Source organism: Aquila chrysaetos, chromosome 22 (assembly GCF_900496995.4).
Source record: "Aquila chrysaetos chrysaetos chromosome 22, bAquChr1.4, whole genome shotgun sequence".
NCBI lineage: Eukaryota > Metazoa > Chordata > Aves > Accipitriformes > Accipitridae > Aquila > Aquila chrysaetos.
The window spans coordinates 15,291,016-15,318,905 of NC_044025.1; the positions used below are offsets into that span (position 1 = coordinate 15,291,016).

The 27,890-nt window shown below is 59.5% G+C and overlaps 2 protein-coding genes across 7 annotated transcripts; one reads left to right on the forward strand and one right to left on the reverse strand.

The window, feature by feature from the left end:
• Positions 1-869: 869 nt before the first annotated feature.
• Positions 870-7,627, reverse strand: LOC115334307 (cationic amino acid transporter 2-like). Of its 4 annotated transcripts, none has more exons than XM_029998376.2 (12): positions 7,474-7,621; positions 5,950-6,268; positions 5,627-5,782; positions 5,196-5,364; positions 4,789-4,925; positions 4,170-4,392; positions 3,537-3,673; positions 3,045-3,147; positions 2,771-2,913; positions 2,239-2,405; positions 1,514-1,622; positions 994-1,256 (listed from the first exon to the last, which is right to left on the reverse strand). In XM_029998376.2, exons 1-12 carry the CDS (start codon positions 7,480-7,482, stop codon positions 1,102-1,104), a joined length of 1,827 nt encoding a protein of 608 aa, XP_029854236.1. In that variant the 5' UTR covers positions 7,483-7,621; the 3' UTR covers positions 994-1,101. The 4 variants fall into 4 exon arrangements, 3 of the variants coding, with proteins under 3 accessions (XP_029854235.1, XP_029854236.1, XP_029854234.1); XM_029998374.2 differs by having other exon boundaries at positions 5,896-6,268; positions 7,474-7,618; XR_003921083.2 differs by having other exon boundaries at positions 1,139-1,256; positions 2,174-2,405; positions 5,896-6,268; positions 7,474-7,627.
• A 2,499-nt stretch (positions 7,628-10,126) lies between these two features.
• On the forward strand, positions 10,127-27,200 carry ANXA6 (annexin A6). Of its 3 annotated transcripts, none has more exons than XM_029998213.2 (26): positions 10,128-10,458; positions 12,926-12,986; positions 15,857-15,941; positions 16,243-16,337; positions 16,496-16,609; positions 16,695-16,785; positions 16,886-16,965; positions 17,041-17,097; positions 17,270-17,363; positions 17,447-17,542; positions 17,792-17,850; positions 18,128-18,250; positions 18,470-18,528; positions 18,974-19,052; positions 19,925-20,006; positions 20,245-20,339; positions 20,783-20,896; positions 21,496-21,586; positions 22,327-22,406; positions 22,611-22,664; positions 23,955-23,972; positions 24,824-24,920; positions 25,242-25,337; positions 25,633-25,691; positions 26,384-26,506; positions 26,835-27,200. In XM_029998213.2, the coding sequence occupies exons 2-26, from the start codon at positions 12,969-12,971 to the stop codon at positions 26,892-26,894; spliced, it is 2,019 nt and encodes a 672-aa protein (XP_029854073.1). In that variant the 5' UTR covers positions 10,128-10,458; positions 12,926-12,968; the 3' UTR covers positions 26,895-27,200. The 3 variants fall into 3 exon arrangements, with proteins under 3 accessions (XP_029854075.1, XP_029854073.1, XP_029854074.1); XM_029998214.2 differs by lacking the exon at positions 10,128-10,458 and adding an exon at positions 12,675-12,802; XM_029998215.2 differs by lacking the exon at positions 23,955-23,972 and having other exon boundaries at positions 10,127-10,458.
• Positions 27,201-27,890: the final 690 nt, after the last annotated feature.

The window sequence follows — 27,890 nt, forward strand, 5'->3', positions numbered from 1 at the left end:
TCAATGGGCTCCCAGCACAGGGCAGACCCCGACCCTCCCAGCCCTGCCAAGCTGGCGGGGCCACTGCAACAGCCGCTTCCGTCCTTTGTTCCAATCCTTATCGGGAAAATATCGGCTAAACGAGGCAGCTAGGAAGGCAACACAGATGCAGGGTCCAGCTCTCAACCAAGAACCTCCATGGGGTGGGAGTGGGAAAAAGAGTGGGAAAAGGGGGTGCCTGATGATTAGACCCGTGTGCCCCCAAGCCAACCACTGCTCTGTGCATCCCCATGGCTCTGAGGACGGGTGGTGGGACAGCCTCCAGCTTTGCGCAGCAACCTCAAGGATGTGGAGGAACGCACCAGGTGGTGTAGCACCAAAGCAGGGGTCATGGGGCAGGTTGCTGCCCCAGCAAATCCCACCTAGCTGTAGTTGAAGGGAGCAGGATGGCTAGGCAAAGGGAGATGAGGCTGGCAGGGTCAGGCATCCCGTTCCGGGCACCTGGTACTGCATCCCACTCCCCCTGAAGGCGCATGCTGCGTGGGACCCAGAGGAATGTGCCCAGCTCTGGGAAAGGGGAATGCTGGGAACCGAGGAGGAGGAATAAATGAATCCAGAAAAGGACTTGACTTACCCACAGTAAGGAGGAAAAAGCCCAGCACAGGCAGTGCCTGCGTGGTCACAGGGGGACAGGCAGGTCAGCCGTGCCTGCCTTGGGGTGCTGAGGCAACATGAAGGGTCAGAGCAGCACGAGAAGCCTCCACTCCGGTCTGCTGTGAGCAGCTGAGGGACAGGGTGGGCAAGGGGACAGGGAGAAGTTGGGGGGCTGCAGGGAGAGGTTTCAAAGGCAGAAAAAAACCCCAAAACCAACGCACAACCCAATAACAGCAGCAAGAACGCTTGTCTGCTTTATCCTCTCCAAACAAAACTCCTTTAGCAGGGGCTTGCCATGAGGATTCAGGTTGCTCAGGGAAGTTCACCAGACTCAGCAGAAAACAGCACCCAGGGCTCATGTCAGGGCTGTGCCGCTCCGCGGGACAGGACCTTCAGCCCAAGGGGCCTCTTTGCCCCTTGGGCACAGGGCGGAGGGAGCCAGGCGCTCTGGGACCAGCCTGTCTCCTTTTATTGCCCTGGAGCAGATGGGCACCATGCAGTCCCCCAGGGCTCTGGGGACACCTCCATGGCCGTGCTTCCCGGCGGCTCCTGGGGGGCTGCCCCTTTGGGCCAGCGGCTCTCGGTGCTGTGCCAGATCCCATAGCCAAAGTAAATGAGGAAACCTGGGAACGGGCAGAATAGGTTGGGGGGGGGGTCCTTTCTCTTCCCTTCCCTCCCAGCCACAAAGTTTCCACTCCTTTGGGTCACACATCAGAGGATGGGGTGCTCCCGCCACCCTTTGACACTAAAATTCAGCATCTCCTCCATCCGCCCACCACCACTCTGCAGCCAGCATTAACCTCTCGGGCTCTCAAACCACCTATGCTTCACCCAAAGAGGTTGCCACCAGCTCCGGGACCTCGAGGGAGGCTGAGCTTACCGATGGCCATCCAGAGCAGGTACCGCAGCCAAGCGGCCGCACTGAGCCGGGCCATCAGGATGCTGTTGATGGTGATGCTGAGGAGTGGCAGGAAGGGCAGGCAGGGAACCTACAGGGACCAAGCACAAGGCAACAGGATCATGTCTTTGCCCAGAGGCACCGGCCCACCCACGGGCAGGGGTTTCACAGCCCACTTGGGCTCTTTGCTGCTTTGGCTAGTTGCCGACAGGCAAGGGGAAGCCCAGCCTGGCCGTCAGGCTGTGAGGCTCAGAGACCTGAGCTGGGACTGCAGCCTGTGCTGGAAAGGGATGGTCTTGGAGGGTGGTTTGGTTGACAGGTCCTGCACCAGGGCGGGAGGTGCTGCAGGATTTAAGGGGGAGGCAGTAAACCACTAGCAAAACCAATCCAGGGTGTCAGGACCAGGTTTTTGTACTGAAGAGCAGCTCTGATTCGTGCAGCAGGCACTGGGCTCGGCTGGGGCTGCAGGAGGTGCCCCTTTGGCCTGTGAGACATGGGGGGAAGAACGAGGCAGCCCTCGTGGTCCCTACAAAAAACCTGCTTTGTTCAAGGTGGGTGCAGCAAAAGTCTGCCTGACCTGAAGCAGAGGGAACACCCCCGCAATGCAATGTAACCCTTTCCCCACGGAGCTGTGGCACTTGCCTCTTCTCCATCCCCCGGGTCCTTCTCCCTGGGGACAGTCCCCAAGGGCTCAGCTCTGTGCTCACCGTGAAGGATGCTCTCTCCCGGCTCTGAGGCTGCCTCCAGACGAGCAGAGCTGCCACCAGGATCCCCAGGAGAGGCAAAACCAGAGCGGCAATGCACCAAGCACCCCCAGCCCAGAGGCAGGGCAGCCGTGTGGTGCTCACCCAGCTCAGGGCGCAGACCAGGGCGGCTGCGGAGGGACCACGGCAGCGTGTCAGGGCAGCGCTTCCCCAGGCTGAGCCCGACCCTCTCCAGGCTGGCTGCCATGGTGGGAGGGACAAAGGACAACCAGGGGACAGGCCTGGGTGGCTTGTCATGGTGGGTTTAGCTTTTCCCTCCAGCCTAGGAGGCAGAGGGAGTGGGAGGTTTCCCAAGGTCCCGTTGGGGCAGCCAGCCGGACGGCAGTCGGGAGAGGGCAGGAGGGAGCCAGGCAGACCCTGCCTGCATCCCGCTGCCGGGTGGTTTTCAGCGAGCAGGAACCTGCCAGCCCGTGCTACAGCAGCTACGTCCCCCGTGGGTCCCCCCACAAAGCCCATCCATCACTCCCGGGCGTACCTACGGCTGTCAGAGCCCAGGCCACCACAGCAGAGGAACACGGCGTGGGATGCAGAGGTGGTCGGACAAGGTGGTTCCACCAGAGCTGCACAGCCGGGACCTTCCCCGCAGGAGCGTCCTGAGTGCTGGGTCCAGGCTGATACCTGAGGAGCAGATATAGGATGTCAAGGCACCTGAGCATGCACCTGCAGTGCACCGAGGCCAGTGCCTCGTCCCGGGCATGGCCAACGTCAGAAGTTGGGTAAGCCCTGTCCCCTGTTCTCAGCAGTCTCACCTGAGCAGCAGCACACAGCCAGCCACCAGCGAGTAGGCCAGCAGCGTGCCAATAGACATCACGTCAACCAGGGCTTTCAGGTCAAAGAGGAGGGCCAGAAGAGCTGCGGGGATGAGAAGCCCTTTCAACCTCCCGGCAGAGCTGGCAGCACTGCTGCCATGCCCATCTCAGCCACGCTCTCCCTCTGTCCCCCTGGGTCCCCCTGACACCCGCTGCAACAGGACTCAAGCGCCTTGATGAGCTGGTGATGCTTCGGTCACTAGTGCAAAGCATCCTGCCACCTCCTGCCTGGCAGCTCAGAGAGGCTGAACTGGTGTCCAGGACAGCATCAAGGCCAAACTGTCTTCACCCACAGTCAGGACACCTCTCTCTGGGTGGAGAGATATTGCTCAAAAAGCTACAGGCAAGCTAGGGGATCTGTGTTGTCCTGCTGAAAGAGGACATCCACCAAGCCCTGCTGAAGGTTAAGGGGTAACCCAATCACTCACCCACCTGCCACTCCTCCAGACACCAGCGTTGCCACCACCGGGCACTGACGGCAACTAACTTTGGCCAGAGGTTTGAAGAGGAGCCCGTCTCGAGCCATGGCATACAGGATCCGTGGCATGGGGAACATGGAGCCCAGGAGGCTGCAGAGAGGGGAGGAGATGGGGGAAAAGAGGGCAGGCATCCAGGAGCTGCCATCCTGCCTTTTGCTCCTCCTTGGGTGCCAAGGGAGCTCCCGTTCATCTGTACAGTCCATGCCCTTCTCACGACCAGGCTGACAAGACCATCACCTCCCTCACCATCAGATGAGGGACAGTATCAGGGAAGTCATGTCCGCAGGTGACCAGGAGCCCTGTGCATGCCAAGACACCCCAGCCTGCTCCTGTGGTCACGGTGCCACCAAACACCCGAACACTTCCTCCAACTTTGGGCTAAAAGCAGAATGTCAGGGGGGTTGGTTGCTCTCCTTGATCAGCAGGGGCCAGGGTGGGAGCAACAGGGTTTCTGAGGAAGGGTTGAAGGACTTTGGCCAAGCAGGGCAGCCAGAAGGAAGGGGTTGGGGATAGATCCTGGACGTGTTATAGCTCCAGCGCAACCTTGCTCTGAGCCACAGAGCTGCCATCGGAGGACTCCCCTCACCTGGTTGTCAGGGCACACAGTGACCCCACAGCCACCGCATGTTTTGCGCTGCTCCAGCCAACGTATTCAAAAGCCGCTGGGAGCGGGCTCATGGTGTCTAGGAGGTAGTAGGGCATCATCAAAGTGAGGGCGGCAGACACCCCGAAGTATGCCAGGAAGCAGATGAGGAGGGAGAGGATGATGCCCATGGGGATGGATCTCTGCGGGTCCCTCACTTCTTCCCCTGGGAATGACAAGCTCAGCTGTAAAAACAGATGCTCATTTAACATGCATGTCATGCTAAGAGCCCAGCTCAGGCTGGAGAGCATATCCTGTATCTCCCCCATGAGATGGGACACAGAGACCTTCTAGCAAGGACCATTAGACCTCCTGGGCTCCAGGGTTATGGGGATAGGGACTGTCTCTGCTTCAGGATTAGCCCAGTCATGCCACATGGACTCTTATAGGTCCTCCTCTGAGCTCAGAGGGTACGAGAGAGCGGCTGCGGCACAGAGCCAGGAATGTGCCTATTCCCAGCCCAGCCCTACACCAGCTCCAGGGGCTGCAGGGAGAATCACTGCCCTGGCCCCCCAGCCTGCAAGGGGAGGGTCCTACCAGCATCTCTCCCTGCCTCACTTACCCGTGGTAGCGATGCAGTCAAATCCAACAAAGGCATAGAAACAGGTAGAGGCTCCAGCCAAGGTGCCAGTGAAGCCATAGGGCATGAAGCCTCCCACCCCAAAGGCACTGGTCATGTTGTCAGCCACAGACTGGTTCCTGGGAGGAGGAGGAGGAAGAATCAGGCAGTGCAGAAGGGTCAGTGCAATGGGGTCCCAGGATGGGGCCAGGCTGAACAGTCCCTCCAACCTGCTCACCCCTCCAGCATCAACCCAGCAGGGCTTAGGGCTTTGGCTATTTGATGCATTGCCAACAGGGCAGGGAGAAATGGCAGAAAGTGGGATTTCCTGGGATAAAGCATTAGGGGGATGAGCCAGCCACCCCCATCCCCCTCTGAAGACAGCACAGGGAGAGCAGAGCCCCTCATACCCAGCCTTGTGGGCAGCTGCCCGTGGCAGGTCGTCCTCCCTGAGCTTCCAGTTGCTCAGGTCGCCTTTGATGAAGCCACTCATTGTGACAAAGAGCAGGACAAGCACGTTGAGAGCTGTGAAGGCTTTGTTGACCGTGGTGGACTCCTTCACTCCAAAGGAAAGAAGCCCTGGGGACAAAAAGAGCAAAACTGGCCAAGCCCCCTGGATGACACCACGCCCAGAGTAGACATTACTGGGGAGGGTGGAAAAGGGGGAACAGTGGTACAATCAGGAGGATCTGCAGGTTTCCCCAGATCCCCTTGTATTCCTCATTCTTTGCTCAGGGAAATGGCAAAGCCTCAGAGATGTCAGCATCATCCTGAAGAACCCATGGTGGGGTGAGAAGCACATCCCACATGATGGAGGGTGGCACGGCGGGAGGCATCCTACCTGCCAACAGGACCACCAGACCAGCGGCAAAGGCATCCGGGTGCTCTGCCAGCCCCACAGAGCTCATGGCCATGTGAGCACCCAAAAACCTCCCCATCTTCTTGCCGAGGAGCTGGTCAAAGGTAGCACTCCAGGCCCGGGCAACGCTGGCGGTACCTGGGGAGAGGTGGCAGCTGGGGCAGCGATGGTGGCTCTGTGGGGTCTGGGAATGACACCCAGCAAAGCCACAAATGCAAAGCAAAGACAGAAGGATCGAAATGGCCTTATACCGATGACATAGGACAGCAGCAGATTCCACCCAGCGATGAACGCCCACAGCTCACCCACTGTCACGTAGCTGTAGAGATAGGCGGACCCGGCTAGTGGCACGCGGGCCCCGAATTCGGCATAGCACAGCCCTGCCAGAGCAGACACCACGGCTGCAATCAGGAAAGAAAGGACGATGCTCGGGCCAGAGCTGGTCTTAGCCACTTCCCCTGCCAGGACGTAGACACCAGCCCCCAGCGTGCTGCCCACTCCCAAGGCAATGAGGTCCACGGTGGAGAGGCAGCGGTGAAGGCTGGAGCCCTCCAAGCCAACTGGGACTTGCTTTCTGCGGGAAAGCATCTTCGAAACAGAGAGAAGGCAGCCCAAGCACGGCATCTGCGGGAGAGGAAAGCAGCAGGCGTGAGGATGCTGCTGCCCTGCGGGCACTGCCCTGGGGATGTGACCCAAACCCAGCCTGAACATTTTCCTTGCAGCTCCCACCATCCACACGGTGCTTTCTGGACCCCCTGGGTGCTGCCTGTTTTCTGTCTCTGCCAGAAAAGCAGCCCATTTTGGAGCAAGATGGAGCTAAAGTGGCTATGTTGCTCTCTCAACCCTGGTGAGAAGTGGAGCAGTGCATGATTGGGGTTTGCTGGGTTCTGTCTGATTCATGCTATGATGAGAGGGGACAAGGACACCTACTTGTCCTCCTGCCAGCTCAGAAAGTCCTATTGCTCCAGCAGCATCCCCAGCAGGGACACACAGCCAGCATTGTCCCAGCTGTGATGCTGACACTATTTGAAATGCAGAAACCGGGCCAGAGAAGGAGGGATGGGAGATGCTCTGCTCCTGGAGCAGCTGTTGGCCTTGAAGTGCACCAAGAAGGACCCATCTGCTCAGCTGAAGGTGCTCTCACAGCACCCGTAACTGTGGGTCAATGGCACAGCTCAGACAGGCCATCAGCCTGTACAGTAATGCTGTGGCTTGCTTGGGTCACCGATGTCAACCCAGCAGAAACCCCAAATTGTGAGATATTTGTGCTTGGGGCAAGCGAGGTGCTTGGTATGGCATGCCTGGGATTGCCGTGCCTTCCCCCATCCTGCCCATCCTTTCCCAGGAGCTCCCAGGACTGGAGAAAGGACAGCTGCACACCTCCACATCCACATGGTGCTGCCAGGAGCTCCAGGTTACCCCGCAGCAAAGCAAAGTCCATGCCGCATGCTTCAAATCCCATAATCTGCTACTTACAGGGCCAGGGACCTGGCTGGAAACCTTGCCCACCGTTACATCCCAGCAGCACCAAAGACCACAGGGCCACGTGGTCTCTGCTGCGGCATGGAGCTCGGAGGGGACAAGGACCATCCTGGGGCAGCGCCCGCACCCTGACCCGCAGGATGAGGTGCTTAAGCCCCTGTGGCACAGGGAGCCCCAACCTCCAGGACAACCGCTGTGTCTCCTGGGGGCTGGAGAGCCGCTGCCCAAGGCCAGGCCAGCTGGGGCTACCTTCCCACCTCCCAGCAGCACCCACCCGCTGTACAACACCAGTCCCACCCAGGGCATCTCGCCCTGATGATTTTCCCTTCTGCAAACAAACTACTTACTCCAGCCATCCTTTGGGCAAACTGCTCCAGCTGCGAGCTGATGGGAAGGGTGAGTACCAGGCAGGCTCAGTTACACTCTCCCCTTAAATCCCTTTTGGGAGCACCCTGGCCCTCCCCCAGCTGACCACCACTCCAGGCTGCACAATGGGAAATCTATGCAGAAATATTTTTCCCACAACGCCTTCCAAATCATACACACAAGCCTGCAATGCTAATAGGCTCAGAGGCATTATTGAGGGAGTTTAATTAACATTTCAAAGTTGCCTGTGCAGGTGGAAGAGGGAACCTCTTCCCTCTGTGCCCACTCCCTCACACCGGGACCCTCACCTCAATCTGTGGAGCAGGTTTTGGAGGAAATCCAGGCAGAGAGGAGCAAAACCACGGCCAAGTCAGGATGTAGGGGTGCACATACCTACAGCTGTGACCATACCCAGGCTGAGCTGTCCCCAGGGAACAGAGGGAAGTCAGCACATCCAAGAATTGACTGCAGCAGCGAGGCAGAGGAGCACAGACCCAGCTCCATAGGATGTTTGCAGCAGCACATCCAGCTGTAGCTCCCAGAAGCAAAGTCCTGAGTCTGCCCGCACTTGCCGAGTATTTGGACACCAAGACCCCAGTTGCAAGACCTTGTCACAGCCCCATTACATAGAGGCAGCAGCCTTAGATGAAGAAAAGTACCCAATTGGCCCAAGTGCAGCTTGTAACAGAGCGGACAGCAACACCAGCCATCGCTGACCCATCCAGCCTTGCCCTGGGAGCAGGGCTGGGGCTGCAGCTCTCAGCCCAAGCAATGCCTGCTCCAGCCTCTGGGCTCCCCGGGTCCTGTCCTAGCCAGGGGGTTGCAAGGGCGCAACAAGACATGGGTGCTCCTCCATAGGGAATAAAATGGGTCCCAGAAATAACCCTACCACAGTGCCTCCTTCCTAGGGTGCAGCCCACAGGGGCTAAGCAGCAACATACAAGCAAGGACCAGGGTGAGTCCAGGGCTGGGCTTAAATGGGGGCCCAGGCTTGTGTGGGTGGGGGTCCCAGGTGAGGCTGCTCAGGACCAGTAAGGCATATAAGTGCTCTCAAGGCCCAGCACAGCTGTTCTGTAGGGCTGTGCCTAGCAGGGAGGGGAGGTTATGGTGTGAGCTGGCTGGTCTTCAGTACCTTGGGAGAAGAGGACTAAGTCTGAGCTCTGAGGAAATACTGAGAGCTGGTATTTTGGGGTGAGGAGCTAACTTTTATTTTATTGTAGACAGTGCGCCGGCTGAGTCTGCCTACAGTATTTGGGGACAAAAACCTCTTAGCCTGTGATGTAGTTCAGCACATCCTCTAGCCTTCAGCTTGCAAGGAGCAGAGGAAGTGGGCATCAGCCATGCAGGAACAAAGCAAGGAAGGCTCTAGAGCACCTAAAGCATAGCTGTATGCTCTAACCACAAGGCTGCCCTGTCCTGGCTGTATGGGGCAGCCCCATGTCCCCAGTGGACCCTGTGAGCTGCTGGGCTAGCACCTCTGGGGCAGGGGGGCTCAGCACACCATGACACAGCTAGGGGTACCGGGAGGAGAGCAGGACTGTTGTCCTGCATTGCAGTGCAGGGTGAACAAAGCCGTGCTTGTCACCCACGCTGTCTCACATGAGCGAGGTCTCCGGACATTAATGCCAGCCCAAGGGAACATTGCCCTGAGAGAACAACAGGGCACGAAGGAGCAGCCGGTGCTAGCTGGCCACGAGGGTCTCCCCCTCCCAGGGTGCCTCCAGTCCCCTGGGGGGGGCACAGCCCTGTGGCTGAATGCCAGAAATTGGGCATATCACACCCAGCGTGGGGTCCCTGCTGCCCAGGACCACCATCTCCCAGGACAGGCAGGGCTGAGCAGCTCAGCTGCCTTGCAGCCCCAGAGAGATGCTCTAGCCAGTGGGTGCCACCAGGGCTTGGATGCCTGAAAGGTTACATGCCAGCAGCCTTCAACATCTCAAGGGGAGGCCTTGGTTTTATCTGCTCCTGCTGGTATCAGCCAGAGCATAGACACCACTGCCCATGGCTCCTGGGGAGCTCCTTCAGCTCTTCTGCAGCTTCTGCACTGGCTGGGGCAAAGGGTGGTTGTAAAGAAGGAGCGGGGTTAACCTGGGTGAGGCAGGGAAGGAAATGGCCGTGGGGCACTGCAGGCAGCGGTACAGCCTGCCAGGAGCATCTCCAGGAGACTCAGCCTGCATCTCCACCCGCGGCTGTGCTGCAAGGTCTTCTCATCCCTGCGTCTGCAGCATGGCAGGGAAGGTGGCGGGGGGGGGACAACAGCGAGCTGCCTCTCCCCAGCTCCCTCTGCCAGCTCAGCTCCTGCCCCACAGATGCTCCTTGCAGAGCCCTGGTCAGCATGTTCCCCCTTCAGCATGTCCTGGGGGGGCAACCCCACTTCCCCCCCCACCCTTGGCTTTTGCAGAGAGAGTCAGGGATGGAAGATTCCCGGCCATGACCAAGGAACGGGGTGATGTGGTGCGGGCGGAGGTGGCTGGCAGCAGGACGAGCCCGGGAGGCAGAGGGGTACCCTGCAGCCCGGTGTTCACCAGGAAACGGGGCGGGGGGGGGACGACGGAAGGGGTGAAATTTCCGCAGCTGAAATGCAATCACCGTTACCGTCTTGCATCGCACGCGTCACCGCTGCTGGCACGCAGCCCCTGCGTGCACCGGTGGGGCTTTTCTGCTGACCGACCCCCCCGCTTCCCCGCACCCTGGCGAGGGGCAGAACCCTTCCGCGAGCGGCATCGGGTCCCCCTGCACCGTGGGCACCCGAAACGGAGGGGTTGAGGTCTGACATGGCGGCGAGGGTGGGAGCGTGGCCCTGACCCCCATGGCAGGCGGGGACTGGAGGGCTCGTGAGCGGTGACGTCTCGCCAGAAGGAAACAGCTGCACACCAAGGACGAGCGGCACGGCCACAAGTACGCACCGAGCCCGCCGGCGGCCGGCCGTTCCCACCAGTCTGACCGGACAGGCCTCGGTGCTGCTCGTAAGCGTGCACTGGTGTGCAGGGGGGGGGGGATAGCGCTGGGCGTGCGAGGGGACAGCGCTGGCGTGCAAAGCCACCGCAGTGGCGTGCGAGGGGAGGAAAGTCCTGGCCGGGCGGTAAGCCGTGCGAGCGGAGGCTTTCTCCGAGGGGTGGCTGCAAGGGGGATCCTTGTTTTTCTTTTTCTTTATATGAAAAATCTTTTCTTTTTAACAAAAGCCTGGGGGGCTGCACTGGCAGCGGGTGCTTTTTCGGGCGGGCGCTGGCGTTGCTGCGGGGCCCATGGGTGTGTCCCGGCCGGGATGCGCCTTTGTCCGTGCCCCGGTTCTGCGGCGGCCGGGGAAATGCCCATCCCTCCGTGCAGGGGTCCGAGCTGGGCTTGGCGGGGACGATCCCCCTGGTTTGGTACCCACCGAGTTTTGCACAGGCAAACGAACCCCAGAGGCACGGAGCTCTAGAAGGGCAGGGGGACTTTTTGGCGCTGGGGTGGGGCAGGGGACTTTGGGGACAACCCTTGCTTTGCAGGGAGGATGGATGCTGCTTTTTTTCCACCCTGCAAAGCTCCCTTTCCGCCCCACGGGCAGGAAAACGGGTGGCGGGGTGCTGGGTGTGTCGTAGCCTCCCCCCGTGTGCGGCCATGCCGGGAGAGCCCCATCAGCCAGCGGGCTGCAAAAATAGCTGCTGGGCTCCTGGGGTGACACCCCTGAGCCCAAAGCCGCTGTGGGGCCGTGGAGAGGCTGGTGGGGTGCATGCCGCTGGGGGGGACAGAGGCTTTTTGGCAAGGGTGGGTCGTTCTGCAAAGGGGACGGGCTGTGCGTATCGTTTAGGATTTCTCACGGCGCTTTCTGTCCGGGGACCCCCGTAACCCAAACCTCTCCATCGTTTTGGGGGGGGGGCTGCCTCCAGGTTTTGCCACTTGCCTCCCCGGATCGCCTGCTGGCAAGGCGAGAGCCGGGGCAGCCCCCCGAGCCTCTGCGGAGGTGCGGGCAGCGGTGGGGGACAGGGATGGGGTGCTGCAGGGGCAGGCTGGCGACTGGGTGTGGCCGGCGATTCTCCGCCACTGCTGAGATGAGTTGGGCAGTCTCAGCCCAGCTGCCGCACGCATGGAGCGAGGCAGGAGGGCTGTGCCACGCAGGGTTTTCTCTGTTCCCTGGAGGGTACGCAGCTTCACGTACAGGCTCCTGAGTGGCATTAAAAAGCTGCGTGGGCTGGGGATCCCCTGGTGCCCACCCAGCACCCAGACGCAGTGCAGCCCCACTGCGCATGGGGCATACGGGGGCTCTCCCCCAGCCAGGAGCTGCGGGGAAGGGTGGACGAGGCTTGCAGCCTCCCCAGCTGAAAAAGGAAAGGGAGGCGAAGGCAGCTCTGGTTTTCTGCAAAACTTCCTCCCCTCGGCAAGGATGCCCACAGGTGCCAGAAGGCTTCCTGCACACAAGCGGGGTGACCCAGCCGCAGCGACGGCTGCGGGGCTGGGTCTCCCCTTCCATGGGTGCTTCTGTAGGGATGCAGGGCCAAGCCAGGGAAGTTCCTGTGATTTCCCCTGCTTGCTCCACAGCATGAAACCGAGCTCGGCTGGGGGCAGAAATCCCCCCAGGGCGGCCTTCTTCTGCCTTGAGCTTTCCTGCAACGTGTCTTAGAGGGAGGGCAAGCACTGGCAAGGAGGGGGCCGTGCTTCACGGCTGGAGCTCAGCTGACGCTCAGTGGTTCATTCATGGCCGGGCTCCATTTTCCAGCTGTTTCTCTCCTTCCGTCAGCTTTCTCAGAGCAAACGGCGCTGTCTGGGGACTTTCTCTGGGGGGGGGGTGGAGAGAGCCCACACTGCAGCGGGTTGCAGCTATAAATGGTGCTGGTGTTAGAAAACAACCTGCGAGTTACCCTGGAAACCCGGCTGCGGTGCGTGCGTGGGACTGATGGTGGCCTTGATGCGGTGCACGGAAACTCAGATAAAAGCTGGGGGGACCTCATGAGGGCTGCCCAGCACCATGTGGCAATGGAAGTCAATGGAAGCAATGGAAGAAATGCCCTGAAGCTGCTGAAGCTGGGGTGGCCCCAGGGCTTGGGGGGCTGCCGGGGGAGCAGAGGGAGCATTGCGGGCTGCAGCAAGGAGGGTCAGCCCCACGGAGGATGCTCGGCCCATTTCCACGTATTCAGCGCTTTCTTCCCCTCGCAGTTTCTCTCTGCGCTGGCAGGAAGCTGTGCGGGGGCCCATCTCCGCCGCCCCCGGCCTCTGGGGTCCCCAACTTGGTGCCAGATACCAAAGGACCTCAGCTCCGGTGACTGCAGGGTGGCCGGTGAAGCCCCTCTCCCTGAGCCTCCCCAGCAGCACCCAGCCATCGTCCTCCCACGGGTACCGCACCCGCAGCGATGGCTGGCGGCAGCACCCAAGGGAGGGAGCAAAGCATCCCTTACCTAATGCAGCCCGCGGAGAGGGGGCTTTGGCTCACATCGGCTTTTCTGTTCCCTTCCGCAGCTCCTCCTTGCCCTCGTGCCGGTGATTTCCAGCTTGGGAAACCATGGCACCCAAAGGAAAGGTAAGGGTGACGTACGCACGGTGGGGATGGATACCACAGTGGGATGGGGGAGAGAAGCAGGGCTGCAGGAGGAAGAGGAGAAAGAGATGTTGCACTGGGGATTTGGGCTTTTGCTGGAAAGAAATCCTGCCTGTGTCTGAGCCTGCTGCAAGGCATGCAGACCTGCTTTGGCCTCTGCCCGCCCCAGTTTGGATTTTTCCCCTCTCTGAGCTGGGGCTGGTGCAATGTGGCAGCTGGGTGGGCAGGTGCTCCCTCGTAGCCAGGCAAATGTCTTGGCGTGGGTGGAAAACTCTGCCTCGGTGGGCAGCTGTGACTGGCAGGGTACAGCCTGCCTGCAGTCTGCTAGGCAGGGGAGGAGTCCAACTCCAGAGCCTCCCTTCTCTACTGCTCAGGGCCAGGCTTTGCTTTCCATTCCCTTGAGAAATCAAGTAATCATTGCCTCAAGCCCAATTACCCTCAGCTTCCTGCCTAGCCAAGGGGGTAGTTGCCTCTGGGTGGGGAAACTGAGGCACAGCGTGGGTAAGCATCACCCCTGCGGTGGTCCAGGACCCCAAGCAGCCGTGCGGTGGGAGAGAGCGAAGCCACGCTAGGAATTTTGCTTCCGCCCTCCCAGCCCCAGCCTGGCTTATTTTTAGCTGGGAGGTCCCAGGCAGGCTGGGATGACTCAGAGGCTGGAGGAGGGGAGGTGGGGGGCCCCGGCAGCTGAAGCGGGGGATGGAAAAGGGGATGGGGGTGTGAGGAGGACGCAGAAGGCAGGATGCCGTTTCCCTCCCGAGCCATGTTTCTGCACCTCCCTGGGGCTTGTTCCCACAAAAGTGCAAGGAGTGTGGGGCAATGCACAGACAGCACTGAGCTCCTGCCTCGGTTTCCCTTACCCCCGCCACAGCGGCACTGCGGCAAGGCAGGCAGCTCGTGCTTCGATGGCTCAGCAGGCAGGAACACAGCCCTGCTCCTCCTCCCCATTTAACCGAGGTCAACATCTTGCCTCCCCATCACCACCCATGCAACCTCAGCACCCTCCAGCCACCCTTGTCCCCTCCTGCTGCCTCCGGGCACCTCCTTTGCCTTGCAACTTCTCATTTACATCTCTGCAAGGCATATGTGTGGGCAGCAGCTTGCACGGAGCCAGGAGGGTCTGGGAGCTGCCGGGAAGTGGGGCTAAATCCAGCTCTCCCGATGAATCACCTGCAATACGATCTGTCCCCGCGCCCGCCCGGCTCCCTCGAAGGGCAGCGTCTCCTCTTGCCAGACCTGGTCCCCGCCACATAGGACATCAGTGCCAGCAGCTCCTCCTGAGAGGGCTTGTGGGATGTGCCCAGCCCGGACTGGTTTCTCTCTGGAAAATGGGGGTACAGAGGCCAGGTTCTTTTGGAAGGTGCTGGGTGAGACGCGCAGCAGAGCTGTTGTGCTGTGACGTTGGGATGTGACCCAGGGGAGCATTGGGTATGGGGTTGCCCCGTATCCATCCCCTCGGGTTCATTCCTGGAGGCACTCGCTGGGTCAGGGACACTGGTGCTGCTGCAGGGCTGGTGCTGCCTGCCTGATGCCCATCTTCTCTGGGGACACACTGGCTTTAGATGCCCATACTGGCAAGAGTCCTGGGCCTTTGTACAGCTCCTGGGGATCTTAAGCCCTGCCACAGATCCTGAGTGAGTGATCCCAGGAAGGTGTACATACCTGGTTGGCACATGGTACAAGCAGAGCCAAGGGAGGTTGCTCAGACTTTCCCAGGGTGCTGACACAGCTGACAGCCCCGGCTCAGCCTGGCTCCCAGCCCTCCTGCTTCCCAGTGAGATCACTAAGAAAATGCTGCTGTTCAATTCCCCCTCTGTGCCTCCAGCAGGGGTGCATCCTAGTTCCTTACATGGGGTTTCACATCTGCTTCCACTCGGGGTTTGTGCTAATCTTGTTCAGAGTCTGACCCCAGGGTGAATTCCCTTGGGCAAAGCTGACCTGGGGAGGGGAAACCTGGTCCCTGCTTTGTCCCGAGGTCTCTGTTTGGGGGTGTCACTCCTGGGCTTCCCATTGTGCAGCCTGGAGGTGCAAAGGAGCAGACAGAAGTGGATCATGCCAGCCCCCAGGATTTCTTAGGCTCCTGGGAAAGTCTTTCCCTGTATCCAGGATCTCTGCTCCAACCCCTTGGACCAGCCTGGGCCCTACAGGCATGCACGCTGGGGTCGGACAAGCTGTTGGCAGCTCTAGCACTTCTCAGTGCTCTCTGCTTAGCAGCCCACCATGATTTTGTGCCTGTAAATGTGTCTCCTCGCTTGGAGGCTGTGCAGAGCTTGGGCATCCTCAGCATCCGGAGGGTTTCCCTGCTCACAACAGGTGGTAGGAAAATTACTTCCTTCATCGCTCCCAATCCACCCTCCCATAACTCCCTTTGGCCCAGCTGCATTGCAGGGGGATCGCCCTGGTCCTTCCATGCCTTCCCCTGTGTTCAGGGTGTCCAACCTTCCCATGGGGTCTCCCTTTTCCTGCTGACCCCCCCCAGATGGAGCTGGAAACCCGAATGTGCTCAGGAAACCTCCCCTCCAACCACTGGCTCTTGCTGGCACAGCAGGGAGGGTTGTATCCAGCTTAAACGCGGGGCACAAGCAGCAAACAGCAATGCCAGTGAGATACAAGAGGGAAGGCTGTGTACTGCAGTGACCCAGCACACAAACAATTTGCACAGCGGGGAGAGCAAACAGGAAGGGAAACAACTGAGGAGAAGAACAAGTGTTTATGTTTGAGGCTGAGCTTTGCCTTCAGGTAGCCTGAGCGGGAGCAGATCTCACCCCAATCCTGCTCAGCTTCAACCTCTCCTTCCCCCTGTCCCAGCAGGGGCTGCTCCTTCCCCTTTTACCTTCTCGCCTCCTTTCCCCTAGGTCTACAGGGGGTCTGTGAAGGATTTCCCAGGCTTTGACGCCAGCCAGGACGCAGAGGCCTTGTACAATGCCATGAAGGGATTTGGTACGGACACTACTCTGGACTGGCACCCCGAGGCCACGCTGATGTCCCCTATTCCTTTGGTTGACCCTTGCATGGCTGGGCATCCTGCATTGCCTCCCCCCGTAGCTGCACGTCTGCTTTAGCAGCGTGCCAGGACTTCTCCTGGCTCCCCTTTCCTCCCTGGAGCCAGCTCAGCTCTGCTTCTCCTCCCAGCCCCAAGCTGGAAGCAGCTTTGGGCACGGCAGGATGGCTATGATAAGCCCAGCTGTGGGGGGTGAGAGCCAGCCGTGGGGCTAAACGTGACTCCCAGCTCTCCCCGCAGGCAGCGACAAGGAGGCCATCCTCGACCTCATCACATCCAGAAGCAACAAGCAGCGAGTGGAGATCTGCCAAGCCTACAAGTCCCTCTATGGGAAGGTAACAGCAGAAATGCTCCCTAGTCTGTGCCCCCACTGGAGATGCAGGTGGCCGTGGCTGCCACCAACCAGCCCACGCAGGGACCCACTGCTCCCCGGACCCACTCAGAGATGCTGTGGAGCAAAGGGTCCCCCAGCCACTTTCTTCCCCTCCACCAGGACCTCATCGCAGACCTCAAGTATGAGCTGACGGGGAAGTTTGAGCGGCTGATCGTGAGCCTGATGCGGCCCCCAGCTTACAGCGATGCCAAGGAGATCAAAGATGCCATCGCGGTAAGGGGTGGGCAGCCCCCTCAGGGCCCCTCTGAGGACACCCCGTCTGGCCCTGCTGCTCATGGGGCTGCTTTTCTACCCACAGGGCATTGGCACGGATGAGAAGTGCCTCATCGAGATCCTTGCCTCCCGCACCAACCAGGAGATCCACGACCTGGCGGCTGCCTACAAAGACGGTGAGGGCTGGGGAAGGGCAGGGGCTGCCCTGTGTCCCCTTGGGGCAGAGGTGAGAGGGGATCCAGCTCTCCAGGCCCTGACCTCTTCCTCTTCTACCAGCCTATGAGAGAGACCTGGAGGCTGACGTCGTTGGAGACACATCTGGCCACTTCAAGAAGATGCTCGTCGTTCTGCTTCAGGTATGTCCATCTGGCCAGCGACTGTAGGTGATGGGTGCTGCGCCCGGCAGGGCTGAGCCCGTCTCTGTCCCACAGGGCACCAGGGAGGAGGACGACGTGGTGAGCGAGGACCTGGTGGAGCAGGATGCCAAGGTGAGGCTTGGCAGGTCACTGGGATGGGTGGCATCCAGGCAGGGACAGGACTGGTGGCACTGGGACCATCCAGACTTAGGCCTGCGAAAGGCAGGTGGATGCCCGTGCTTGGGCAGAGCCCAACGTGAGCAGCACCCTGACTCGGGCTCTGTCACCTTCCCCATCCCACAAGGACCTGCTGGAAGCTGGCGAGCTGAAATGGGGCACGGATGAGGCCCAGTTCATCTACATCCTTGGCCGGCGAAGCAAGCAGCACCTCCGCCTGGGTGAGCATCTCCTGCGAGCTCAGGGTTGGGCTTGAAGGTACCTTAGCAGCTTCTCCAGGCATCATCTCGCTCTCATCCCGCAGTCTTTGACGAGTACCTGAAGATTTCTGGGAAGCCGATCGAGAGGAGCATCCGGGCAGAGCTCTCTGGTGACTTCGAGAAGCTGATGCTGGCCGTGGGTAAGTCAGCCCCGGCATGGGGAGCACTGCGAAAACATACCACTGGCCTTGCTGGGCTGGGAAGGCTCAGTGCGAGAGCCAGCGGGGTCGGGGTTGTGGCTGTACCTGGTTTCAGGGAGCTCAGGGAGGCTCCTCCAGGGCGAGCGGGGATGCTGAACGTGTTGCCCAAGAGGCACGGGTGCTCAGAGGCTGGGGGCACTGGTGAAGCTGGGTGCTGGCGTCCCTCACTGTGACTCAATTTCCCCGCAGTGAAGTGCGTCAGAAGCACAGCAGAGTATTTTGCTGAAAGGCTCTACAAGGCCATGAAGGTGAGTGGATTGTCCCTTCTCCAGGGTGTCCCCTGCAGTGTTGAGGGGTGCTGGCAGAGGAGTCGTCCCCTTGCCACAGGGTGCTGCTGGAGGGCAGGGTGATGCAGGTCCATGAAGACAGGACCTATGTCACCTGGGGTCTCTGCTTTTCCCTTCAAAGAAGTTATTCCTTCAGACCCGGGGCTGGGTAGAAATCTGATGGAGGGTCCCAAATGTGATGGGCTGAGCAGGGTTCCTTGGCCATCCCAGGCTTGATGCAGGGGCTTCTCTGTTGCAGGGGCTGGGCACGAGAGACAACACACTGATCCGCATCATGGTGTCCCGCAGCGAGATCGACATGCTGGACATCCGGGAGGTGTTCAGGACCAAGTATGAGAAATCTCTCTACAACATGATAAAGGTAAGCGCTGGGGGTCCCCGATCCCCCTCCGAGCAGCTGCTAGTGCTGCCTCCCTCATGATGCCAGCACCCACGGGAGGGCTGAGCCCCCTCCCCAGCCACCCTGTGCCGGGTGTCCATCTCTGAGGAGAATGCTCAGGGAGACCCCTCTCCATGCGCCCATCCCATGGCACTACCTTGACCCTCCCTGCCGCACGGTTCTCCATCTCCGTCTTTCCAGGAGGACACCTCCGGGGAGTACAAGAAGGCCCTGCTGAAGCTGTGCGGAGGGGACGATGAGTAAGACTGCCTGTCACCCCGTTTGTCCCTCTTCATCCCCTTGGTGCTGGGTACAAACCTCTGGGTCAGAGCCTGGTGGAGCACCTGGACCAGCAGTGACAGCAGTTTGGGATGGGGGGCCCTGTGGCCCCTCTGCATGGCCACCCACGATGCCATAGTCCCTTCTTGGCAAGTGGCAGCCCCGCAGGGCAGAGACAAACACCTGGAGGGAGGATGGTCTGGTGGGGGCAGGTGGGATTTACCACCTCCTTCCCCCCCATTCCCGCCCAGCCCTGCAGCAAGCACCCAGCTCCTGCCTGCCTGCCCCTATGCCCAGCACCCGGCGGGTAGAAAATGCCCCTCATGGAGGGGCAGGATGGGGCACGGGGCAGGGCGGGGGGTGGCTGCTGGCGGGGCGCGGGGTCCCCACGGCTCACTGTCCCCTGTCCTTGCCCTCCCGTTGCAGTGCCGCAGGTGAGTTCTTCCCCGAGGCGGCGCAGGTGGCCTATCGGATGTGGGAGCTTAGTGCGGTGGCCAAAGTAGAGGTCAGCACCCCCCCAGTCCCCCCGTACCCCCTCTCTGCTCTCTGCCAGCTTGGGACCCCCGGCTGCTCCTCTCTGCCACGGGGCACAGCCAGCCCCGCACCTCCGCTCTGCCTCTCGCTCCGTGGCTTCTCTCGACGCCATTCTCCAGTTTTGGGGTACAAGTTTGGAGGGCTATAACCCCGGCAGGGCTGGCTGCCCCCCGTGGGTTCCACTAACCCCCTCCTCTCTCTGAGGCTTCCCTCCCTTGGGGCGGCATGCCCTGCATGTCTGTGCGATGCATCACGTGCAGCCCTGGCTCCGGTGCCCGCCGGAGACCTCCCGCTCCCTGGGGCAGCCCACCCCGACGCCAGGGCTGGCTGGGGCACGGCCATGCCATGGGGAGCTGGCACCCTGCATGCAGCTGGAGGCACCCACAAAAGGGTGCTTTGGGATGTGCAGAAAAGACACCCTGAGCCCTACGTGCACGGGGAGGATGGAGATGTGCTGGGTGCTGTAAGGAAGAAGGAGGGTAGGATTACAGGGCAGGAGTGGGCACCCTTTCAGCGACTCCTGACTCTCAGCTGCTGTGGCCAGCCCCAGCCGAGCTGTCCCAGCACTAGGGGAGGTGGGTATAACACTGAGCAGGACACCGAGACTCCAGGGACTGTCTGTTGCCATCTTTTCCCTGCTCTCTGCTGACCTGGTTATGGTTTGCCCCTCGATGGACGGGGTGACAGTGGCAGGGACATCCTCACTGAGCCCCAGGTGCTTGCACTAACACACGACCTGCTTTGGCCTCAGCTTGCCGGGTGGCACCTTCCCTCCCTCTCTCCATCCCTCCCTCCATCCCACCCAGCTCAGGGATGAACCCAAACCCCTCTGTGCATCCACAGCTGCGAGGAACCGTGCAGCCCACGGGAAGCTTCAATGATGACGGGGATGCGCAGGTGCTGAGGAAGGCGATGAAGGGGCTGGGTAAGTGGGGGCCATGTGCCCAGCCCCTTCCTGCTGCTCCTCAGCAGCTCCTGGGGCAGAAAACCCAATCTGGATCACACAGGGCTGCGTGAAAGCCCTGAGGAGGGGGAAAAGAGCCAGTTTTGGAGCCGTGGGAGCTCCCTCTTCCCCATCTCCCATTTACAGGGGGGACAGTGATGCACCCACAGTTAGGGGTGGCACAGTGTGGCTCTCCCCAGCATTGCTGCTATCGTTTCAGGCACGGATGAAGGGGCCATCATCGAGGTGTTGACGCAGAGGAGCAACGCCCAGAGGCAGCAGATCCTAAAGGCTTACAAGGCTCACTATGGCAGGGTACTGCCAGCCCCCCCGCTTCCACCCTGCTCCTTCCTTTTGCCCGCATCTTGTCCCCTCCCATGCAGAGATCTGCCCCTCGCTGAAAGAGAAATCCTGCCCAGGGAGTGGTGGGCAGCCAGGGCATACTGATTTGCCCTGGCATGACTCCCCCAAGGAAGACCAAGTAGTCAAAGCAGCCTCCTGCTCTGGGTGCACCACCAGCCCAAGGGGAGGGTGTCCCTTCCCCTTAGCTTGCCCCATCCTCGGTCCTGCACAGAGGACTCCGGAGCCAGGATCTCCCCAGAGCCACCCCCCAAAAATGTGACCTTAAATCACCCCAAGGATCTTCCCAGATGTTTCCCACTTCCACACTTGCCTGCCCTGTTTTATCCCTGGTGTTGCCTCAGCTGGTCTGTCCCTGCAGAAAAAGCCAGGGACTGAACCCTCAAACGCTTTTGCAGGACCTGATGGCAGACCTGAAATCCGAGCTGTCGGGCAGCTTGGCCAAGCTGATCCTCGGGCTCATGCTGACACCAGCACAGTACGATGCCAAGCAGCTAAGGAAGGCCGTGGAGGTAACTGCCACACTGGTGGTATCGGCTTCAGCATGTGAGGACGAGGAGGTTTTTGCTGTGGTTGTACCCACACCACTGGTGGCCAGGGGCTGTGAGCGCACCCCAGCTTCACATGCCTCCAGGCTCTCATCTCCTATACGGAAGGAAAGCGGAGCAGAAAGCACCAGGACAAAGACCTGGTTTGCACTCAAGATCTACCGGGAGCCCAGTCTGGCCTCTTTGTAGCCCAGCATGCTCTAGCCAGCCCATACACAAAGCTTCTCAGGGAGGCCTCCTGCTTCTTTACAGAGCATCCCCACTTTGCAGCGGGAGCAGTGACCTGCCAGGCGCAGGCAGCTACAGGAGAGCCAGAGTAGGGGCAAACCAGTGGTGTGCACCACTATCCACCAGTCATACCAGTTGGGACCCTACTAGCAGCACACTTGGACATTTCCGTGTCTTACCAGCCCTTGGGGCCATTTGCTGGACATGGACTTTTGGCATGTGGCAGTCCTGGGGTTAGAGCAGCCCCCTCCTTGCCTGGCACTGGTGGGGCAATGGTGCCGTGTCCCCGTCCAGTGCTGGCACCTGCAGCACTCTGCCATACCGCTTTCTTCCAGGGGGCCGGCACAGATGAGAGTGTCCTCATCGAAATCATGGCCACGCGGAACAACCAGGAGATCGCGGCTATCAACGAGGCATATCAGGAAGGTACGGCACAGGAGGGACGTGGGGAGCACCCAGGTCCTGGGCATGGACTGTGTTTAACGCTATACAAGGCCCTATCCAGAACCCAGAGTACAATTTTTGTCCCTGGGTTGGGTCCGTGGCTTGGTGTTGTGAAGGTCTATTAGTTCCTCAAGGCAAGAGCAGCTCTTCCCCAGGTCCCAACACCTTATTAAAGAGAAGTCAAAACCTGGGCTGAGGCTGGCAGGAGTCCTCAAATCCATCCTGTGACTTCTGACACTCCCAGACCCTGCACTTCTCTTTCCCTTCTAACCGTGCCCCCTTCTGCCTAGGGAAAAAGCTCCAGGTTAATTCCCCAGCTGTTTCTCCCCTGGAGAGCCCATGGTTTTAAACAGATGTCTCTATGGCTGGTCACCCCCAGCAGAGTGCTGGTCCTGGCCTCTCTTCATGTCACGGTGACATGGCCCAGCTCTGCCACCAATGTCTCCTCCTGCGAGTGCTCTTTCGCAATGATCCCTTTCCCTCGGGAGCACCTGGAGCAAAAGGCTGTGCTGGTGCCAAGGGCATTAGAGCTGCTGGGGTGATCCCCTCCTCCCCGGGCCTGAAAATAGCGGATGGAGGCATCTGCTTCAGCCATGCAAGGGCTGGAGCATGGCCACCACCATCCGCAGATCCCATGGGGATCACGGGCACAATAGGCACTGGTGGGTGGGAAGCAGAGCTGCAGGCAGGGTGCAGGGCTCAGCCGTCCCCCTTCTCCACAGCCTACCACAAGCGCCTGGAAGACGACCTCAGCTCCGACACATCAGGGCATTTCAAGAGGATTCTCGTCTCCCTGGCTCTGGTAAGGGTGGCTTTTTCGCTGGGGATTGTTCCCTCCCTGCTGTGGGCAGCGGTGGGGGTCTGTGAGGACGGTGGCTATGGAGAAGACAGAGCATTGCCGCCTGCCTGGGCAGTGCTGCTCGACCTCGTCTGCCACCCCCTCGCCTGGGGCTTTCTGGGGATATGTCCTCTCCCCTAGCTCCATGATTTTTGTATTGAACCACAGGGCAACCGTGACGAAGGACCAGAGAACCTCACACAGGCGCATGAAGATGCCAAGGTAAGAACTGTACTGGCAGTGCTGTTACAGACTCTACATTAAAAAAAATGAGAATATTGCATCCCCTGGTCTGGAAATGGCATCTTCAGGGAAGCAAACGCTGCTGGGGCAGGGTCTCTGTAAGCTGCAGGGGGAGATGCCAAGAGAAGTGACACCCTTGGAGGTAAAGCTCCCTGGGCTGATTTCTGATGCCCTGGGGTCTGCTGCTCCAAGCACAGGGAAGCTGCAAACCATGAGAGCAGCCCTGTGGCCCAGCCCCAGGGAGCTCCCAGCCAGGGACTGCACCATTTCTTGTGCGGAGCTGCCACTTCGGGGTCCAGTAACACACACTCCTGCTGAAATCTGGCACTTGAGCTTCAGGGGTAGCTTTGGGCTGGTCTGCAGGAGCCACCTACCTACCTCTGTGTCGTGCATGGGGCTGCCCTGATGCCTAAGCTGCTTTTCACCCTGCCAGCGTGCCAGGATGCCAGCCCCAGCCCCCAAACCATTGCCTTATCTTCACTGGGCTGCGGTGAGCCAGGACTGGAGCGGGGGAAGGCTGAGCAGCCAGCAACGATGCGGGAGGGTACTGGGTTCCCATCGCCTGGCTCAGCTCCTGGTTCCAGACCTGTGACCTTTCAGGTTGTGCACCTTGGCCTCCTGCTCCTTCGGGCCAAGTCTTTTCTGAAAGGGGCTGGGAAACTTGGTGCAGGGCCAAACCTGAGCTCTCGCTTGGCTGTCCTGCCCCAGCACCACTTGCTCCAACGCATGCTGGCAGCACGCAGATGCAGCAGGGCTGCTGCCGGCAGAGGGAGCGGATGCTGCGCTGCCTTTGCACCCTGCCGCATGCACCTTGACCTGCTGCAGAGAAAGAGAGAACCAGGGATGACGAATGCAGGGACGACCCAGCCGGGTGGCAGCTGGCCTGGAGCTGTGCTGTATTTTGTCAGCAAAGCTGCCCTTCCTCTCCTCCCGCTGCTCGTGCCTGGCAGAGCACTGGTGTGAGCCAGCCTGGGGCCAGGCAAGGATGCTCCCCGAGGAGCAACAAGCTGGTACCCAAGTCCCAAGGGTGGGGGGCTCGTTTGCTTGGCCAAAAAGCCACCCACCCCACTCCAAGTAGTGGTGTAGAGGCCAAACTGGAGGGGAACACAGGTCCTAAGATGAGGCCCACTCACGGGGAAGCAGGGCAGCTGGGGACAAGTAATTTTAGGGCATTTTATTAGACTTCCCTTGCTTCATCAGGGAAGGATAAAGGTTGAACAGCACCTTCTGACCCTGTTGTCTTCCTGTCTCTCTCTTTCTCTCTACCAGGTTGTTGCTGAGACCCTGGTGAGTGCCTGCCCTTTCACTCCTCAGCCTTCTGCATATTTGAGGGCGTGCTGCAGTCTTTGGGTGCAGGGCCGAGACTGGGAATAGCAGCCCCACACGCCGGGCTCCTCTGACCACATGGGCCATGCTCGCTTGCTTAGTGCTCCAGGGTTCTTGCATCAGGATGGGTGGCAAGGGGACAGATGGGACCTGCACAAGGGCACTTCTCTGCAGCACTGGGCAGGAGACAGAGAAAGCCACCTTCCTGTCCTTGGGAGTGCTGGGGACCAATCCTGCCCACTGCCTGCATGCAGGACCCATGGTCCTGGCAGCGTGGGACTCAGAGCTGGCTTCCCTGGCTCACCAAAAGCAGGCATTGGGGAAGTGGCAACTTTCTACTGCAATAGCCTAATGGGTGCAATGAGTACAGCCTCCCCGCTGAGCCCTGCAGCAGGGGTGGCAGCCGTTTTACTCATGGGTAGCACTGCTGTGGCCCGGGGTGGAGGGTGGCTCCTGTGTCTGGCAGCTCCGAATTCCCTGTTCGATATTGGTCACCCCCAAAACATCCTCCCAAAAGGACAAAAATAGTCTTAACCATGAGCATTGCAAAGCTTTTTTCATAAAAACTGGAAAACATCTTTTGTTAGAGGTAATATGTGAGTGTGCAGCTGTGCACCTTCACATCCATGCACAGAAAATGCCTTTTTCTGGAGGAAAAAAAAAAAAAAAGGGTATTTTCCTGCTTGTAAGAGGCCACCCTCCTTGCAAAAGGGTGTTCAGGACTGGCTGTCCCAGGAAGAGCTGTCTGACATCTTTGTCCCTTTCTATGCCTGTCTCCCTGCCTCCCTCTTCACTCTTGGTTGCTCTCCCAGAAACTTGCTGATGTCTCCAGCAACGACTCCAGTGACTCCCTGGAGACCCGCTTCCTCAGCATCCTCTGCACCCGCAGCTACGCCCACCTCCGCAGAGGTAGGACCATGTTTCTCCATCACTGCTGGACCCTCAGCTGCAACACAAGTGCTTTGATTTGGGCTGGGTGGGACTCCTGGGCAGCAGGAGACTGGGGTCTCCCCAAGGTTGAGGTTGAGCCCTGTCTCCCCAGCAGTGGTGGGGATGAGGCAGTGGGAGGAGATGGCATGGCCTTGCATTTGGGGTGGCTAGCTGAGGTCACCCAAGCCTGCTCTGGTCCCATCTGGTCCAGAAGTTCCATGGTTGAGGCTCAAGTCTCCTGGGTGCCCAGGGCTGGGATGGAGCAGCTCGGTGGTGACCCTTTCCTCTCCCCATCCCCAGTGTTTCAGGAGTTCATCAAAATGACCAACCACGACGTGGAGCACGCCATCAGGAAGCGGATGTCAGGAGACGTGAGAGATGCCTTCGTGGCCATCGGTCAGTGTCTGGCGGGTGCTCCCTTGGGGCAGGGCTCCCCAGAGGGCAGGCAGCCCCTTTGCCTGCCTCTGCCAAGGCAATGTGATGGCAGATTCCTGCTGCCTTTGGGCCACGAAGACTCCAAGTGTGGCGTGGGGTCGGGGTGTTTATAGGCCGTCCTATGGGGCTGAGCTCGCACCCTTGTACCAAGGAGGGTTTGCAGCTGACCCAATGGGTGGCACAGCTCCTTGTTGAAATGTGTCCCCTGGGTGCCACCAGCCAGGAGCCCACTTTCCCTCCCTTCTGTGTGTTGCAGTGCGGAGTGTGAAGAACAAGCCGGCCTTCTTCGCTGACAAGCTCTACAAGTCCATGAAGGTGCAGACTGGCTCTCCTGGGGCTGAGCTGCGGGAGGGGGCTATGCTGGGCAGACACCCTTTGGGACTTCCTCATTTAACCCCATGGCAGCGATGGGGTTTGTCCCCTGGCTGTCCCTGAGGGAGCAGGGCAGGGCTGAGCTCAAACCAATACTGCATCAGCTTTCTGGGGTTAGGAGGAGATGTGCCAGGCTTATGTCTTGCCACTAGCAAGCCCAGCATATGTCCAAGAAGAGATCATAGAATAGTTTGGGCTGGAAGGGACCTTTAAAGGTCATCTAGTCCAACACCCCCTGCAAAGAGCAGGGACATCTTCAACTAGATCAGGCTGCTCAGAGTCCCGTCCAACCTGACCTTGAATGTTTCCAGGGATGGGGCATCCACCACCTCTCTAGGCAACCTGTTCCAGTGTTTCACCACCCTCGTTGTAAAAAAATTTCTTCCTTATATCTAGTCTGAATCTATCCTTTTTTAGTTTAAAACTAAAAAAGGTCTTCCCAGAGCCTTCTCTTCTCCAGGCTGAACAACCCCAACTCTCTCAGCCTTTCCTCACAGGAGAGGTGTTCCATCCCTCTGATCATTTTTGTGGCCCTGCCCTGGGCCTGATCCCCAACTTGGACTGTGCTGGAGATGCTGGGAGGGTCCCTGAGCCCCAGTCCCTCCAGGGTTATCTGTTCAAGCTCCCCTTTGCAGGGTGCCGGCACGGATGAGAGGACCCTCACCCGGATCATGGTTTCCCGGAGCGAGATTGACCTGCTCAACATCCGGGGCGAGTTCATGGACCTGTTCGACAAATCGCTGCACCGCATGATTGAGGTGAGGGGACATGGGTATCCCTCCCCGGCTCATCACCTTCTCTGGCCGAGCCCCAGCCCTGAGCCCTGCAGGGATCCAAGCCATGAGCGGTGCCATGAGCAGCACACGGGCTGAGCATCACCTGGGGCAGGGAACCTGCCCCAACCAGCCCCAGTGTTGGCAGGTCTGGCTGTAAAGAGGATGCACTGACATCTTCCACTGCTGCACAGATGCCTGCGGGGTGGCCAGGGCATGGAGCTACACCTTCCCCGTGCCCAGCGCTTTGAACTGGGCTTCCCCAGGGCAGGCACCAGCAGGCGGTTCTCTGACACGGGTCTCCCTCTTGCAGAAGGACACCTCCGGCGACTACCGCAAGGCTCTGCTGGCCCTGTGCGGGGGGGAGGACTAGGTGGCCGTGGGAGCCCCTTCTTCGTGTCTGAGCCAGCACGCACGCACCCAACGCCTTGATGTCACTGCAGCTTCGGGGGCTTCAGGGGACGCTCGGTTCCCTGCAGAGGATGACTCACTTTTCGCTGGAAAGCGGCACCACATTGCAAGCGGGGGAGTCTTGGGGAGGGGAGCAGAGGGGTCTGGGTAGGGAGATTGTCTGTCTCAGTGCAAAATAATTCATACCCAAACAAGCCACTAACCCAGGAATTTACCCAGATGGAAAAGACAATTTTAAATCTCATAAATAAAACCTAACTGTTGCTGACCCTGGGATGAGAGCAGTCAATTTATTGGGACAGGTTTGGGTGGGACTGAGCCTGTGCTGAGGAGTCTCAGTATCTCCTTGCTCCTGCAGGCAAATGCAGGCAGGAGCCCTGCCCCAGCCCCAGAGAGGGCCCTGGAGACCCCAAAGCCCCTCTGAGCAACACTGCAGGGTCCCCTGCTGCTGAGAAAAGGGCTGGAAATGCATGTGGGGCTGGCAGCAGTGCGAGGATTTCACAGAGAGCTTCACTTCACGCCTCTGAAAACCCCCAGCAGGATTCGTGCCATTATGTGGATGATGCTTTTACAAACCAGCGATACAAATCGGACACGATAGCATCCATCTGTCCTTGCACGCAGCTTCCTGTGCTTTCAAGCTGCTGAAGAAGCAGTCGAAAGGCACATGCCATAGAGGCTACACCCCCAAACAATTTATGTTTGCACTTCCGCCAGCGCCCAGGAGAAAAGAACTGGAATTTCCAAAAGTGGGAAATTCCAGCACTTTCAATTGTTTCCAAGTCAGAACAAAAAGTTTTGAATACCCAAGTCTTCCTCAGAACAGCTGGGTGAGGAAAGCTTCACCTTCAACATATCAAAGCAGTGTTAGGAATAATAACACAATATTATTATAACACTTCAAAACCAGCTGAGGTCAAGAAGCAGCAACATGTAGAGACAAACCAGGGAAGCTGAA

Coding starts and splice junctions, on each gene's coding strand:
- LOC115334307 (XM_029998374.2), bottom strand. Junction 2,914..3,044: donor GGCTGTGTGCTGCTGCTCAG/GTGAGACTGCTG, acceptor TCTGCTCCTCAG/GTATCAGCCTGGACCCAGCA. Junction 2,406..2,770: donor CTGGGCTCTGACAGCCGTAG/GTACGCCCGGGA, acceptor GTCCCTCCGCAG/CCGCCCTGGTCTGCGCCCTG.
- ANXA6 (XM_029998213.2), top strand. Junction 17,098..17,269: donor TGGTGGAGCAGGATGCCAAG/GTGAGGCTTGGC, acceptor CCATCCCACAAG/GACCTGCTGGAAGCTGGCGA. Junction 20,007..20,244: donor GAAGGCGATGAAGGGGCTGG/GTAAGTGGGGGC, acceptor CTATCGTTTCAG/GCACGGATGAAGGGGCCATC.